General features: G+C 42.6%; 2 protein-coding genes across 3 annotated transcripts in view; both read left to right on the forward strand.

Annotated features, from left to right (window-relative positions):
• Window positions 1-16,692, forward strand: part of mkrn2 (makorin, ring finger protein, 2) — a 160,556-nt gene that overhangs the window by 54,273 nt on the left and 89,591 nt on the right. The window lies entirely within an intron of this gene.
• zgc:77375 (uncharacterized protein LOC402927 homolog) overlaps window positions 1,146-16,692 on the forward strand; it is a 31,804-nt gene continuing 16,257 nt past the window's right edge. The window contains exon 1 of one of the 2 annotated variants that reach the window (XM_059528925.1): window positions 1,146-1,487. In XM_059528925.1, the coding sequence (XP_059384908.1) occupies window positions 1,227-1,487 (261 nt within the window). In that variant the 5' untranslated portion in view covers window positions 1,146-1,226. Of the gene's footprint in view, window positions 1,497-16,692 lie in introns of both variants that reach the window. The other variant, XM_059528924.1, reaches the window with a different exon arrangement.

Raw genomic sequence — 16,692 nt, forward strand, 5'->3', positions numbered from 1 at the left:
TGATGCAGATTAACTGTTGTTAACGTCTAGTTGATAAGATGTGTAACAGCTGTGCTATTTGGACTATACTTTTGACATTGTTGTTATGCTGATCGTGTCAAATTGTGTGTTACATTTAAGTATGAACCCTTTTTTTTCTTTTTTGCTAATTGGTTCTTGAAAATGGAAAAACAACTTAATTTGTTCATCCTTCATTTGTTCAACCTGTGAAAGGACAAACAATCTCTGTAAATATTTTCTATACCATGTTCACTTACACTTCTTGGACAAGTAAAATGATTTTTTTTTACAATATCTATGCTGTTAATGTGCTTCTTTTGTAAATGCATGTGAAAGTACTAACATTAGATTAAGGTCCAAACCAGTCTCTGATGAGAGACGATCTGGTTCATGTGACCAGCCAGACCGAAGTCACTCAGATAAACCACAGTCACATTTACACAATCAGAGCTAAATCTAATATCCTTGTTCAGCCAAAGTGTCTTTCTCCTGCAGTGTAAGTGATATAATACAGGCTTTGTGTCTTTTTTTTTATCCCAAAAATTCTGTGATCAAATTCACTTTTTTTTACATTTTAAACAACAGTATAAATTAGACATTAATGGCATGTTTTCCGCTCAATTTTTTTGTGATAAGACAAAATCAAAGTTCATCATGGAGGCATCTCTGATTTTATTTTATTGATTGATTGATGCCCTCAGTAAGCTTGGCTCTTATCGGTCCATCAATGTTATCCGTGGTTATTGACTTTATATAGACAGCATTTGTTCTTCATCTTTAGGCTATATAAAGTACTAATGAGTTATAATAACTCATTAGTAGTAGTAGTTTCTAATAGTTGCTGATATTTTCGGTGTGTAAAACAATTAATAAATAAATATAAATACGCAAGTTTAAAGTAACAGCAAGAAACCATTTCCTCACCTTATGATTTGTGTTTTCTTTTTGTTTCTTTTTTATTTATTTATGGGATTCATTATTTTATAATCACGTGTTTTAGTGCGGATGACGTCACTGGTAGCCTACTTCCACATCAGCCGCAGTAGTAGGGTTTGTTTCGATTAGTACACCCTCCCCCTCCAAATCACCCTGTTTTTCTTAATAAAAGACGTTTATCTTTGTGGTACCATCTATTGCCCTTCACCATGTGAAGTTTAATGTAAGACGGCTAGCGTCTCGAAGTGAACAGCAGTGTGGTCTATCTAGGGGAGGTTGGTTCAGTGTGGATGGGGGTGTCTCATTTCCCCGTTTGCCGGCGAGAGGGCTGTGTTTCCTGCTGGACTCGGACCACCTCCTCTCTGTCGTCACATTACACCGCTACAAAGCTTCATGGAGACACTGGACGCAGTCGACTCCGGCCAGAAAAGCGTAGCATCGAAATGAAGATGTTTCTGAACGCGTTGCTGAGGTCGGCGAGCGGTGCGGGCTCGCGACATGTGCGGCAGCAGCGCGTCGCGACGCTGGGGAGACGCGGGCTCTGCAGTAAGGTAGAGGACGTGTTTACATTCCTACATCAGCGTCATGTGATGTTTGCTGGATCCATTGTTAGTGTGCATTTAAAATAGGAGCGTTTAACTGTCAGTAATGCTTGGTCAGTCCGTGTCCGTAGGCTTTTTCATTTCCTAATTGTTATTCCACAGGGAGGATCTCGCTTGAGGATGAACTCTTTTTCTTTCATTTCCCCCCTCTAAGTTCTTGATGAATGTGTGTATTTGCTCCCTCACTAGTGGAGCGTGATTTCTCGAGTCCTGCTGAAAGCGTGTCGTTCCTCTCGGCTTTAATTCACACAGTGTACAACTGTGGAGTTATTGATCCGTGTCACACTGAGACTCACACGGTCTGCAGTGCTTTAGATTCACAATCAGTGTCCTGACATCTAAGAATATCCCCAATTACTGCATTTTAAATGTGTAACATTATATTTTGATCCTGTCCCTTGTTTATGTCATTACAGTGTAACTACAAAGTTAGTACAGTTCATTTTGTAGCTCTGAGCAAAAGCAGAATCATATGCTTGCATGATCTGTCAATAGTTTTTTGTTATGATACATTACAAATTATATTCTGATAGCTAAAATACAAAAAAATATATTCATTTTCAATATTTTATTAATATTCAAACAGTGATGACGGGCCCAAGCCCATTGGCACAATCAAATACCTGGTGGCAGGACAGGCACATGCATTTACAAAAACCCTCTGCAACCCTCTACAGACACCTTGACAGATGAATCGGCATTGGACAGTACATTTTTTTTATTTTACTCGCCAGATTAAAATACTGTATAGAATTTCATGATGTGTATGATATATATATATATATATATATATATATATATATATATAAAATGTTTGTAAAATGACAGCTTTTTAATTATCTGAAAATGCACTTTTAACATCAGTCAGTAAAGCAGTGTAACATGATAATCAAGTATTATTTAATAATATAAGTTTAGTAATTAGAATTAAATCGTGCTAACCATGTATGAATACAAATTAGTAATTTTGACTGAACTTAGGGCTGGTGATGCTTTTATTAGTCATTCAGTGTTCCTGTAAAAAATTGGGAGAAACTAACAATACTACTGATAAGATAATAATAATAATAATTAATGTGCAGCCGGGTTCATGAATATTACCAGGTTGTGTGTCTTGAACTGATTCGCTGAAATCAAAAACGAGATAAAGATAGGTGAGCGCCAGCCAATGAGATGGCCGATTGCTATCATTAATATAGATGTGTGGAATATCATGAAATTCTAAGCCTGTTAAAGGTGCTCTAAGTGATGTCACACATTTTTTAGGCCAAAACGTTTTTGTCACATCCAGCAAACATCTCCTCACTATCCGCTAGCTGCTTGTCCCCTGAACACACTGTAAAAGAACAGGGTCTCTCTAGACACCACAGGCTCCACAAACAACAAGAAAAACAAACTGGGCTCACCCGCACTACAAAACATAACAAACTGTTCCAGCCAATAACCGACAAGAAAGATTTGGGGGTGGGGTTTGGGGGATTAGTGCATGGATGAGGATGAGGGAGGGTCTAGCTAGCCTCCGTTTTGTTTGACAACAATTTGAACGTCAACAAGAAGTTACGACTCCCGGCATCGCTTAGAGCACCTTTAAGTGCCTTAAAAACACCTGAAAAGAATATCCAAGTTTGACATGTTGCCATGTCAATAGTTTTTAAGATATCAAGAATCCCTTCGCAGCTTTACATCTGTAATGTTTTGACATTATTCTGATGAAGTTTGAAGAAAATCAAGGAAAAATTACAGGCTGATTTCAAAGCATTTTAAAAATGACACACTTCTTGCTGCCAGTTGGTGGCACTATAACTTGAATATAAGTTACTATGACTCCTAATGATTACATCTGTGGTGATCTCCCTAATACAACAAACTGCTTGATCAAAATCTGACAATGTGTGCAAAAGTTATTAAACACTTTCTGTTTCTCATTTCTCATCATAAATTCATTGCCTGACCACCACGGCCAAACAATTCGAGATCTCAAATAACCCTTGGCAATTTTGCATCCCCTATTTCTTGAGGTCATGTTGACCAAGTTTCAGTTGAAAATCCAAGAAGGAGTATTGCAAATGCCAACGCGTGTGCTTTTCACAAAACCCTGAATGGCCGACTTCCTGTTGGACGAAGTGCTAGATGAGATCTATACGTTTTAGGGCTGTAAAAAAAAAATATATATATTTTGAATATTCATTGAATTTGAAATAAAAATCCACATTTCAGATGTGCTTCAGACTGCCAGTGGCACACAAGATGTGATGATGATGTAAGTGTCATTGCATTTGAATGTTTTGTTAGCTTATCCAGTTGAATTCACTAGATGCAGTGCTGCTACACAGTTCATTTAAAACAGTGCAGAAAAAGGGAACATTGATGCAGAGAAGATGTTGTTTACATCAAAACTGAAACCAAGCTGTTCACACAGAACGCATATTTATCACATTTTCTAGAGGAATATCTCTCTCACCGTTGCACTCCCCTGTTTATAGTTCATATTTAAAGTATTAAGTTCAACTTAATAAAACATGTCTCGAGACTCCCATCCCACCGCATCTTGTGTTTTTAAATGAAAAATTACTCTTTGTGATTAGTTTTTGGTCCTTTATATCAAACTATACATACATACATGTTGCTGATTAGTTTCTAATTGTTTTAAGCAGCTTTATTAATTATATATGGTTTATAAACATTAGAACGCATTAAACATTATGCACCTTTTTCAAAGATAGTCATGTTATTCTAATGCTTTGCAGAAACGTGCATTACTAATATTTAGCTCGATGCCTCCTCTTTTGGCCTCAGGAGAGAAGCCAAAAGCGATTCCCCCCCCCCCCCCCCTAACTGAAAAGTATGCCTTTTAAATTTGAATATAATTTGAATATTGATAATATTTAAGTACAAAATTCTAATTTAGTTTTTCAGCCATTTTGACAGCCCTAATATGATTATGAATTTTGTTGATATATGAATCTCAATCCAGCCCTGAATGCCACAGTTTTATAACGTGTGCAAAGTTAACATTTTGCAGAAAACACTATATATATATATATATATATATATATATATATATATATATATAAAATGTAAAAGTGTAAAAAAAATTTAGAATGAAAGAAAAATTATTTAAAATATTCCTAAAAAATTAATCATTGGCCAGGCAAGTTTATTTATATAGCACATTTCGTACACAATGGTAATTCAAAGTGCTTTACATTAAAGAAAGTAAAATAATAATGAAGAAAAATAACAAGAGTAATACAAACAATTTTAAAACTTTTAAAATTAAATTTTTTTTATATATATTATATATTATGTAATGATTTTACCTAAAAAAAAAGTGAAAATATAGTGCAATCAGTTTGGACATCGCACAGTGCTCATTCAATAAATGCACAGCTAAACAGATGAGTTTTAAGTCTAGATTTAAATGTGACTAGTGTTTTAGCACATCTGATCTCTTCTGGAAGCTGATTCCAACTGCAGGCGGCATAGTAACTAAAGGAGGACTCCCCTTGTTTTGTGTGAACCCTTGATATTTCTAACTGACTCGATCCTAGTGATCTGAGTGCTCTGTTAGGTTTATATTCAGTGAGCATATCTGAAATATATTTAGTACTTTAAAATCAATCCTAAATGTAACTGTAAGCCAGTGTAAGGACCTGAGGACTGGTGTGATATGCTCAGATTTTCTGGTTCTAGTCAGAATCCTGGCAGCAGCGTTCTGGATGAGCTGCAGCTGTCTAATGGTCTTTTTGGGAAGGCCGGTGAGGAGCCCATTACAATAGTCCACCCTGCTGGTGATGAAGGCATGAACAAGTTTCTCCAAGTCTTGGCTGGAAACAAAATCTAATTCTTGCAATGTTTTTAGATGATAGTATGCTGATTTAGTTACTGCTTTGACATGACTACTGAAACTAAGGTCTGTCTCCAGAATCACATCAAGATTACTGACTTGATTTTTAGTTGTTTGACCCCTAGAATCAAGGTATGCATTCACTTTGAGAACTTCATCTTTGTTTCCAAATGCAATGACTTCAGTTTTTTCCTTGTTTAACTGAAGAAAGTTCTGGCACATCCAACCATTAATTTCATCAATGCATTAGCAGAGGGAGTCAATTGGGCTGTAGTCATTTGGAGATAAAGCTAGGTAAATCTGGGTATCATCAGCATAGCTGTGAAAGGCAATTTGGTTCTTTCTCATTATTTGACTTAGTGGAAGCATATACAGGCTAAACAAGAGCGGTGCAAGAATTGACCCTTGTTGGACTCCACATGTCATGGACTTCCACTTAGACTTATGCTCTCCTAGACTCACATAATAACCTCTCCCTTCTAAGTATGACCTGAACCATTTGAGTACCATCCCAGAAAGCCCGACCCAGTTTTCCAGTCTCTCTAGTAGTATGTTATGATCGACAGTGTCAAACGCAGCACTGAGATCTAGCAATACCAGCACCGATATTTTGCCAGAGTCACAATTTAAGCGAATATAATTTATTATCTTAATGAGTGCTGTCTCTGTGCTGTGATGCGGTCGAAAACCAGATTGAAAATTGTCCAGGTATCCATTTGAGCTGCCTATAAAAGGAAGATTAGATATTGGTCTAAAATTGCTCTTTTTCTGGAGAGGCTTAACAAATGCAGTTTTTAAGGAGTTTGGAAATGTCCCAGAAAGAAGTGAGGCGTTCACCACTTCTAAAAGATCTGCTTCTAAGCAGTTAAGCACACTTTTGAAAAAAGATGTGGGAAGTGTGTCAAGATAGCAGGTTGACGATTTAAGGTGCTGCACTATGTCTTCCAGAATTTTGCTATCAATTGCTTCAAAAATAGACATAAGCCTTATTCGGGCGGGACTAGTTTTACAGGGAGTCGTTAGAGAAATATGTGTTTCACAGACGTACTTGGTGATTTTAATCCCTTCTGAATCTGCCACGTCTGTGTTTTTCTCACACAACCTCTGTGATAATTCCAGAGCAAATGAGGCCATCCTTAAAAATATTCTTGTTTGCCGTAACCCGACTGACCCTGTCAATTTAGCACCGACTAAATTTTAATTTTTTTTTGCTTTTAGTCCGACCGACTTGCCGATTGTAAATTTGCGTCAAGACCGACCAATTATTTTTTTACTCTTCAAACAACTAATACAAACGCAATAAAATACTATTATATTTAAGTATTGTAAATATATAAATTGCTTTGGCCTACATACAAATGAAGGCTATCTTCTTTAATAAAAAAAATACCCTTGACGTCATCTGTGTTTACACGGATGTCACACTACAGGGACATGCACAGAAATTTTGAGGGGCAGGGGCTCAAGTGAAATAAAGGGCACTTCTCATAATTAGGTTTTTTTTTTTTTTAACAAAAAACTATATATATATATATATATATATATATATATATATATATATATATATATATATATATATATATATATATATATATATATATATATAAACGCAACTGACTTCCTTTTAAAAAAAATAATTTAAAAAGTTAATTAATTTTATCTTCCTCAAACTCACGCAATTGTTTCATTTTCAAAAGAGGTCTACAAAATAATCAGTTCACAGAAACCATGGTCTCCTTAGTATTCACTAGGTTTATAGAGCAGCAAAGGAAACCATTCCACAATGTGCATGTTTTGAAAACATTTTCTATGCTACTAGTTTCAAGTATATATGAAGAGTTCAGATGCAAAAGCCTCTAAGTGTTACGGATCACTCAGAGACAGAGGAGTAACAGATGAAAGATGGTATTTATTGAATGGACACAAGCAGAGGAGCGGGAAGTGAGGAGTGGATGGGTGTTGCGTCCTCTACCCCTGGGAGCTGGTCGGTTGGGGTGTCTTGAGTGGTATATCCAGCAAGGAGGGGTCCAAGATGTCGTTGCGTGGGACCCAGGAGCGTTCCTCTGGACCGTATCCTTCCCAGTCCACTAGGTACTCCAGCTGGCCACCACGCCGCCGGGAGTCCAGGATGTCCTTGACCGAGTAGGCTGCGCCGTCATCTAGGAGGAGAGGAGGGGGGGCTTCCGTCTCGCCAGGTTCTGTGGAGGGAAGAACAGAAGGATGGTGAGGTTTCAGGAGTGAGACATGGAAAGTGGGGTGAATCCGGTACTCGGGAGGAAGTTGCAGTCTGTAGGTGACCGGATTGATCTGCCGAGTGATAGTGAACGGGCCAATGAATCTGGGACTAAGCTTGCGGCAGGGTAGACGCAAGCGGATGTCCCGGGTAGACAGCCAGACCTTCTGACCGGGTTGGTACTGGGGAGCCTCGGAACGGCGAAGGTCGGCTGCCGTCCTGCGTCTACGGAGCGCCCATTGTAGTTGATGATGGGCCGCGTCCCAGACCCTCTCGCTCTCCCGGAAACAATAGTCGACCGCGGGAACGTCAGAGGGCTCTCCAGACCAGGGAAACAGGGGTGGCTGGTAGCCGAGTACGCACTGGAAGGGTGTGAGTCCGGTGGTGGGTTGACGGAGGGAGTTCTGTGCGTACTCGGCCCACCCCAGGAATTGGTTCCAGGAGTTCTGGTGGCCGTGACAGAAGGTACGGAGGAAGCGTCCGATCTCCTGGACCTTCCTTTCCGTCTGCCCGTTGGACTGCGGGTGGTAGCCGGAGGACAGGCTGATGGCCACACCTAGGAGGGAGTGAAATGTTTTGATTGGGGACCCCGATCTGACACTATGTCCTCTGGAATGCCGAAGTACCTGAAGACATGGTTAAACATCAGTTCTGCCGTTTCCATGGCAGTGGGGAGACCCTTCAGAGGAAGAAGACGACATGCTTTAGAAAATCTATCCACAACAATCAGAATACATGTGTTATTATCAGAGGGAGGAAGGTCGGTCATGAAATCCACTCCCAGGTGTGACCACGGGCGGTTGGGGACGGGCAGAGGATGGAGTTTGCCAGATGGTAGATGGCGAGGACTCTTGGACATGGCGCAGCTGTTACATCCACTCACGTACCTTCTGACATCCGAGGTCATGTTGGGCCACCAGAAGCGTTCCCGTAGCAACGAGAGGGTTTCATTGACCCCCGGGTGACCAGTGCCAAGTGATGTATGGGTGGCGTGGATGAGAGGAGTGCGATGTGTCCTAGGGATGTACTGGTGTCCTGGTGGGCAACCCGGTGGAGCGTTGGTAGGAGTTTCGGCTGGAGGTAGGGTTTCAGCAGACCAAGTGATAGGGGCAACTATAACTTTGTCTGGGAGGATGGGTTCGGGGGTTCTCAGACCTCTCTTCGGGTGAGTAACATCTGGACAGAGCATCGGCCTTAACATTCTTTGCCCCAGGGCGGTAAGTGATGGAGAACTGGAAGCAGGTGAAGAATAGCGCCCAGCAGGCTTATCTGGGGTTGAGTCTCTTGGCTGCCCTAAGGTATTCCAGGTTTTTATGGTCAGTGAGAACTTGAAAGGGGTGTTTGGCTCCCTCCAGCCAATGTCTCCACTCCTCCAGGGCAAGCTTGATGGCAAGTAGCTCCCTGTTGCCAATGTCGTAGTTTACCTCCGCCGGGTTGAGCTTCCTGGAGAAGAAGGCACATGGATGGAGGCGGCTGGGCGTCCCCTGCTGCTGAGACAGGACCGCACCCACTCTGGTGGTAGAGGCGTCCACCTCCACGACTAATGGTAAATCAGGGTTAGGATGCACGAGGAGTGGGGCGGTCGTAAAGGCCAGCTTCAGGGCCTGGAAGGCTTCGGTGGCGGCAGGAGTCCATGACAGGGACTTGGGCTTCTGATGAAGGAGGTTGGTTAGAGGACTGGTGATGGTATTAAAGTTCTGAATGAATCGTCTGTAGAAGTTTGCGAAGCCAAGGAATCGCTGTAGTTCCTTGATGGTGGTAGGAATGGGCGAATCCCGGACGGCGCTTACCTTCCCTTCGTCCATCCAGATGCCACTGCGGTAGATGGTATAGCCAAGGAACTGCACTGAGGGCTGATGGAATGAGCACTTCTCTGCCTTTAGGTAGAGCTGGAAGTCCCTCAGGCGTTGCAAGACCTCCGCAACGTGGCGTCGATGTTCGGCCTGGCTCCGGGAATATATCAAGATGTCATCGATGTACACTAGGACGAATTGATGGAGGAAATCCCGGAGCACCGCATGCATGAGATGTATGTAGTCGATACATGGCCGCAAACCTCCATCCTTCTTGGCCACGAAGAAGAAACTCGAAGCAGCAGGGGAGGTAGATGGGCGGATGTATCCTTGAGCCAGCGCCTCCCTGATGTAATCCTCCATGGCCTTCTCCTCGGGAACGGATAGGGGATAGATCCGTCCCCTAGGCACTGGTTCACCCGGCAGCAGATCTATAGCACAGTCCCATGGCCGGTGTGGAGGCAGCTTGGAGGCCCGCTTCGGGCAGAAGACATCACTGAAGGGGGCGTAGCACTGGTGTATGGAGATGGACTGGTTGACGACAGGGCTTTCAATAGAGGTGGTGTAGACTGGAAGTGATTCGGGGGGACGTTCCACGGGAACTGGACAGCCGGAGATACATGATTGAAAGCAGGCTTCGCCCCACTTCAGGATTTCTCTGGTCTTCCAGGAGATCACCAGGTTATGCTGCTCCAACCACGGGCGCCCTAGGATGACGTCAGCGGTGGAATCCTCCAGAACCAGCAGATGAATGTCCTCGTGGTGAAGGAGTCCAGTTTGGAGGGAGATTGGGCCCACGCAGTGGCGTACATACTTCTTGCTTCACGGCTTGCCGGTGATGGTGTGGATTTGGTAAGCGGCCGGCGTGGCCGAGGTTGGGAGCTTGAGTTGACGGCAGAGGGCGCCGGAGATGAAGTTGCCGGCTGACCCAGAATCGAGGAGGGCGGAAACTGGAAGAGACACATCAGCCGCAGTAAGTGTCACAACAGTGGTGAGTGGTCGAAGCGGATGGACAGCTGGACGAATCGCTCGAGGCCGATGGTATCCTCGTATGCAGCGAGATGCAACCACACTCTGGGCTCCAATCCTTGGCGATAGGTAGTGAGAAGGGCCTGTTCGTTCCACCCACTAGAGGCCGCCAGAGTTCTGAACTGCAAGGCATAATCATTGACAGACATATTCCCTTGTTTCAAGTTGTATAATCTCTCACCAATTGAGGAGTCCCAGGCAGGTTTGCCGAAAACTTCCCGGAAATGTTCGATGAAGCTAGAATATGACTGGGTTACAGGATTATTCTGGGTCCAAAGAGAATCTGCCCATTGTAAAGCCTTGCCTTGTAACTGGGAGATAATGAAAGTTACCTTAGCTCGATCCGTTGGGTAAGAGAGCGGTTGCATCTCCAGGACCAGTGAACACTGAAGCAAGAATCCACTGCATTCCTCCGCCGAACCAGAGTAGGGCGCTGGCCGTGCCATGGGACTGGCGTGCACGGTAGGTGAAGGAGGGATGATGGGATCCGCGGAAGTGCTCGCTGGTGGTGGGGATGCAGGTGCTGACATTAGTGTACGGCGGAGTGCATCAACTAATTCTTGGAAGGGATCCGTGAGGCTCATGCTTGTGTCTCTCTGTGCTGGTCCGGTCATCTGTTACGGATCACTCAGAGACAGAGGAGTAACAGATGAAAGATGGTATTTATTGAATGGACACAAGCAGAGGAGCGGGAAGTGAGGAGTGGATGGGTGTTGGGATCCGTGCCGGGAAAGAGGGGACCACACACACGCACCATGGGGCTTTAGGAGGATCTTGGAGGTAATCCTTGGAGAGAAGATGGAAGAAGAGTCTTCGGGGGTTATCCTTGGAGAGAAGGTAAAGAGGAGTTAGTCCTAATAGTTAGCGCAGGAATGATCTTGTCGCGAACGTGACCGGACAATGACTGGGTGCGTGTGTGGCTTTTGAGGTGCTGTGGTGGATGATAGGTGATGCGGATCAGGTGGTGATGATTAGTATTCAGGTGAGGGTGTGCGCCGTGATTGTGTGGAGGTGGAACCTGGCGTGTTTGTGACACTAAGTGCTATCTGAAATTTTCTTATGAGCTTTTTTTTTCAAGCTCGTATTTAAGTTCAGTAATTTAACTTAAATGACAATTAATAGGTAATTTTCATTGCCAGTAATGTGAAATAAGTGAACATAAACATACAAGCTTGATAAAAATGATGATTATTGAAGGAAATTTCAGATGGCACTTCAGATGGCATCAAACAGAGGGGCGTGTTTCACTAATAATTTGTTTATTTTTGCACAAGGCACTACATCGTTTTAATTACTTTGGTGTTATCAGAATACATAACACTTTAAAATTAAACTTACCAAAATAATTGAGTAAAAATTCAATAAAAGCCAATGTCATGTATGTATTTGTGGTGGTATGGAATAATATTTTATAAAGGTTTCGAGGAAATAAAAAAAGTTAAGTTACTTAAATAGTTAATTTAATAGTTAAATTACTAGTTAATTTACTAAACTAATTAAATAGTTAATTTACTAAACTAAATTGATATAGCTGATTTGTACTGAAACGAAAAAAAAACTAAACAAAATGCCACCGAAGAAAATCAGTAGCGTAGTTGAGGAAGAGTTGGAGGAGATTAGGAAATCTCTAAACTTCATGTCGGATGAATTGAGCAAAGTTGCTAAACAACAAGCTATGCTAATTGATCTGATGGATGAAGTCAAACAACTGAAGAACCTTGTGAAAGAGAAAGATAAGAGAATTGAAGGACTAGAGAGAAAGATTGATGATTTGGAACAATACACAAGAATGGAGGATTTAATTATAAGCGGACTGGAAACAAAACATCGAACGTATGCTAGTGCATTGGCCAGAGACAAAGTTGGTGAAAATGCCCTGCCAGAGGAACTTCAAACGCTGGAAAATCAAGTAATCAAGTTTTTTGAAAGTAAACATATGTACATCCACTGCGATAATGTTGTGACCTGTCTTACCCTTCCACAAAGAAACAGCGGAGCGAAGCCCATCATAGTTGTTCGGTTTATGAATCGCAAGCATAAAACCGAGTTACTGAAGCAGGCAAAGAAGCTAAAGGGAACGGGGGTATACCTGAATGAACATCTTACAAAAAAGAACGCCGACATTGCAAGACACGCACGCACTCTGAGGAAACAGAACAAGATACAAGCTACATGGACAAGGAATTGCAAAGTGATGATACGGCTAAATGGAACACCTGAAGAAGCCAAAGTACTCACAATAAGAGAACTTAAAGAATTGGAACAGTACGGATAAGTAAGGACTGCTTGGAGGAATATCCTTGTAGAATGATGTGTAAATCGTGGCTACAAGGGTGAACTATGTGGACTGTTCACATGGATCAACAATATAAAATGATGGACTTTGATAAGGATTTCTTGTTTCCATTTAGAGATATTGATGATGGGGAGTTTTTTCATATTCATAAAGACTGTGTGTCTGGTGATTTACAAAGTCACTGTAAGTATGAACATTTAAATTTTAAAACTTTCAATCACACAGATTACAAAATGTATGAGATTGATAATGACATAGACCCAGAAAACCACTTTTTCAATAATATAAATAATAATTGTTGTGAGTACTATACAGAAGAACAATTTAATAGAAATGTGTAAATGATGACTCAGGAATTATAAATAAAGTGAATGACATTGTCAATACATTTAATGAGTATTTTGTAAATGTTGGTTATAAGTTAGCATAAGAGATTGTGGAGCAGAGAAATGAGGAAAGGCCAGATGAAGTAGATATCCCTAGTAATATCCATTCAATATTTATTAGGGGAACTCATGAAATGGAAATACTTGATATTGTTAATAATTGTAAGAATAAAAAATCTACTGATTGTAATGATATCACATGTCATTATTAAAAAATATCATAGAATATATAGTAAAACCATTTACATATATTTGTAATCAATCATTTTTAACAGGTATATTTCCAAATAATATGAAAATAGCTAAAATTATTCCTATCTTTAAAAGCGGTGATAGACATCTTTTTTCCAATTACAGACCAATTTCTCTGCTTTCCCAGTTCTCTAAAATTTTGGAGAAACTATTTGTGCGTAGGCTAGACAACTTCATAGACAAACATAAACTATTGAGTGAACATCAGTATGGCTTTAGAGCAAATAGGTCAACTTCAATGGCAGTGATGGAAATGGTAGAAGAGATTTCCACTTCAATGGATAATAATGAATATACTGTGGGGGTGTTCCTGGATTTAAAAAAAGCTTTTGACACTATTGATCATGCTCTATTAATGAGGAAACTGGAAAGATATGGTATAAGAGGCAAAGCCTATTTTTGGTTAAAAAGTTACCTTGATGACAGATATCAATTTGTCCAAATAAATGATGTTAGATCAGATTTAATGAAAGTTACTTGTGGTGTTCCACAGGGCTCGGTGTTAGGCCCCATAATGTTTGTACTGTACATAAATGATATTTGTGAAGTGTCAAAAATATTAAAAAGTTTTGTTTGCTGATGACACTAATTTATATTGTTCAGGGAAAAATTTGGAACAGCTTCTGAATACAGTGGAAATTGAATTGATGATCTTAAAAAAATGGTTTGATGATAATAGATTGTCATTGAATTTAAGTAAAACAAAGTTCATAATATTTGGTAATCGAAAGAGTTTTAATAAAGTTAAAATTAGGATTAACAATGAGGAAATAGATAGAGTATCCATCCATCCATCCATCCATCTTCTTCCGCTTATCCGGGGCCGGGTCGCGGGGGCAGCAGTCTAAGCAGAGAACCCCAGACTTCCCTCTCCCTAGACACTTCCTCCAGCTCTTCTGGGGGGACACCGAGGCGTTCCCAGGCCAGCCGGGAGACATAGTCTCTCCAGCGTGTCCTAGGTCTTCCCCGGGGTCTCCTCCCAGTGGGACGCGCCCGGAACACCTTCCCGGGAAGGCGTCCAGGAGGCATCCGGAAAAGATGCACCAAGCCACCTCAGCAGATCCCTCTCGATGTGGAGGAGCAGCGGCTCTACTCTGAGCTCCTCCCGGGTGACTGAGCTTCTCACCCTATCTCTAAGGGATCGCCCAGCCACCCTGCGGAGAAAGCTCATTTCGGCCGCCTGTATCCGGGATCTTGTCCTTTCGGTCATGACCCAAAGCTCATGACCATAGGTGAGAGTAGGAACGTAGATTGACCGGTAAATCGAGAGCTTCGCCTTGCGGCTCAGCTCTTTCTTCACCACGACAGACCGGTACATCGACCGCATTACTGCAGAAGCTGCACCGATCCGTCTGTCAATCTCCCGTTCCATCCTTCCCTCACTCGTGAACAAGACCCCAAGATACTTAAACTCCTCCACTTGAGGCAGGAACTCTCCACCAACCTGGAGTGGGCAAGCCACCCTTTTCCGACTGAGGACCATGGTCTCGGATTTGGAAGTGCTGATTCTCATCCCAGCCGCTTCACACTCGGCTGCAAACCGTCCCAGTGCATGCTGAAGGTCCTGGCTTGATGAGGCCAACACGACAACATCATCCGCAAAGAGCAGAGACGAAATCGTGTCGTCACCAAACCTGACCCCCTCCGGCCCCTGGCTGCGCCTAGAAATTCTGTCCATAAAAATCATGAACAGAACCGGCGACAAAGGGCAGCCCTGCCGGAGTCCAACACGCACCGGGAACAAGTCTGACTTACTGCTGGCAATACGAACCAAGCTCCTGCTCCGGTCGTACAGGGACCGGATAGCCCTTAGCAAAGGGCCCCGGACCCCATACTCCCGGAGCACCCTCCACAGGCCGCCGCGAGGGACACAGTCGAATGCCTTCTCCAAATCCACAAAGCACATGTGGACTGGTTGGGCAAACTCCCATGAACCCTCCAGCACCCTGTAGAGGGTATAGAGCTGGTCCAGTGTTCCACGGCCTGGACGAAAACCACACTGTTCCTCCTGAATCCGAGGTTCTACTATCGGCCGGATTCTCCTCTCCAGTACCCTGGCATAGACTTTCCCAGGGAGGCTGAGAAGTGTGATCCCCCTGTAGTTGGAACACACCCTCCGGTCCCCCTTCTTAAAAAGAGGAACCACCACCCCGGTCTGCCATTCCAGAGGCACCGTCCCCGACTGCCACGCGATGCTGCAGAGGCGTGTCAGCCAAGACAGCCCCACAACATCCAGAGACTTGAGGTACTCAGGGCGGATCTCATCCACCCCCGGTGCCTTGCCACCGAGGAGTTTCTTGACTACCTCGGTGACTTCAGCTTGGGTGATGAACGAGTCCACATCTGAGCCCTCAGCCTCTGCTTCCTCAATGGAAGACGTGACAGCGGGATTGAGAAGATCCTCGAAGTATTCCTTCCACCGTCCAACGACATCCCCAGTTGAGGTCAACAGCTCCCCACCTTTACTGTAAACAGCATTGGTAGGGCACTGCTTCCCTCTCCTGAGGCGCCGGACGGTTTGCCAGAATCTCTTCGAGGCTGACCGATAGTCCTTCTCCATGGCCTCACCGAACTCCTCCCAGGCCCGAGTTTTTGCCTCCACAACCACCCGGGCTGTAGTCCGCTTGGCCTGCCGGTACCTGTCAGCTGCCTCAGGAGTCCCACAAGCCAACCAGGCCCGATAGGACTCCTTCTTCAGCTTGACGGCATCCCTTACTTCCGGTGTCCACCACCGGGTTCTGGGATTGCCACCTCGACAGGCACCGGAAACCTTACGGCCACAGCTCCGAGCGGCCGCTTCGACAATGGAGGTGGAGAACATGGTCCAGATAGATAGAGTATATGAAAATAAATTTCTAGGTGTTATAATAGATCACAAATTATGTTGGAAACCACATATTAATCATGTAAAAAGAAAAATGTCACAATCCATTGCAATATTACATAAAACTAAACATATTCTGAATGAAAATTCATTATATATTTTGTATTGTGCGCTCATAGTTCCATACATGATCTATTGTGTGGAGGTTTGGAGACATGCATATAAAACCAATATAAATCCAATATATATGTTACAAAAAAGAGCAATAAGGATTATAAAACATGTTGACTATCACGAGCCAACTAATCAATTGTTTAGTAATTTAAATGCTTTTAAAAAAAATTTGATTTAGTAAATTTCTATACTGTACAGACAATGTATAAAGTCTATAATAATTTGCTTCCAAACTGTATCCAGAGGCTGTTTGAAATAAGAGAAAGTCAGTGTGGAATAAGAGGAATGCATATGTTTAAAAAAATAAGGGTAAGAACTAA

Source organism: Carassius carassius, chromosome 38 (assembly GCF_963082965.1).
Source record: "Carassius carassius chromosome 38, fCarCar2.1, whole genome shotgun sequence".
In the NCBI taxonomy this organism is placed as follows: domain Eukaryota; kingdom Metazoa; phylum Chordata; class Actinopteri; order Cypriniformes; family Cyprinidae; genus Carassius; species Carassius carassius.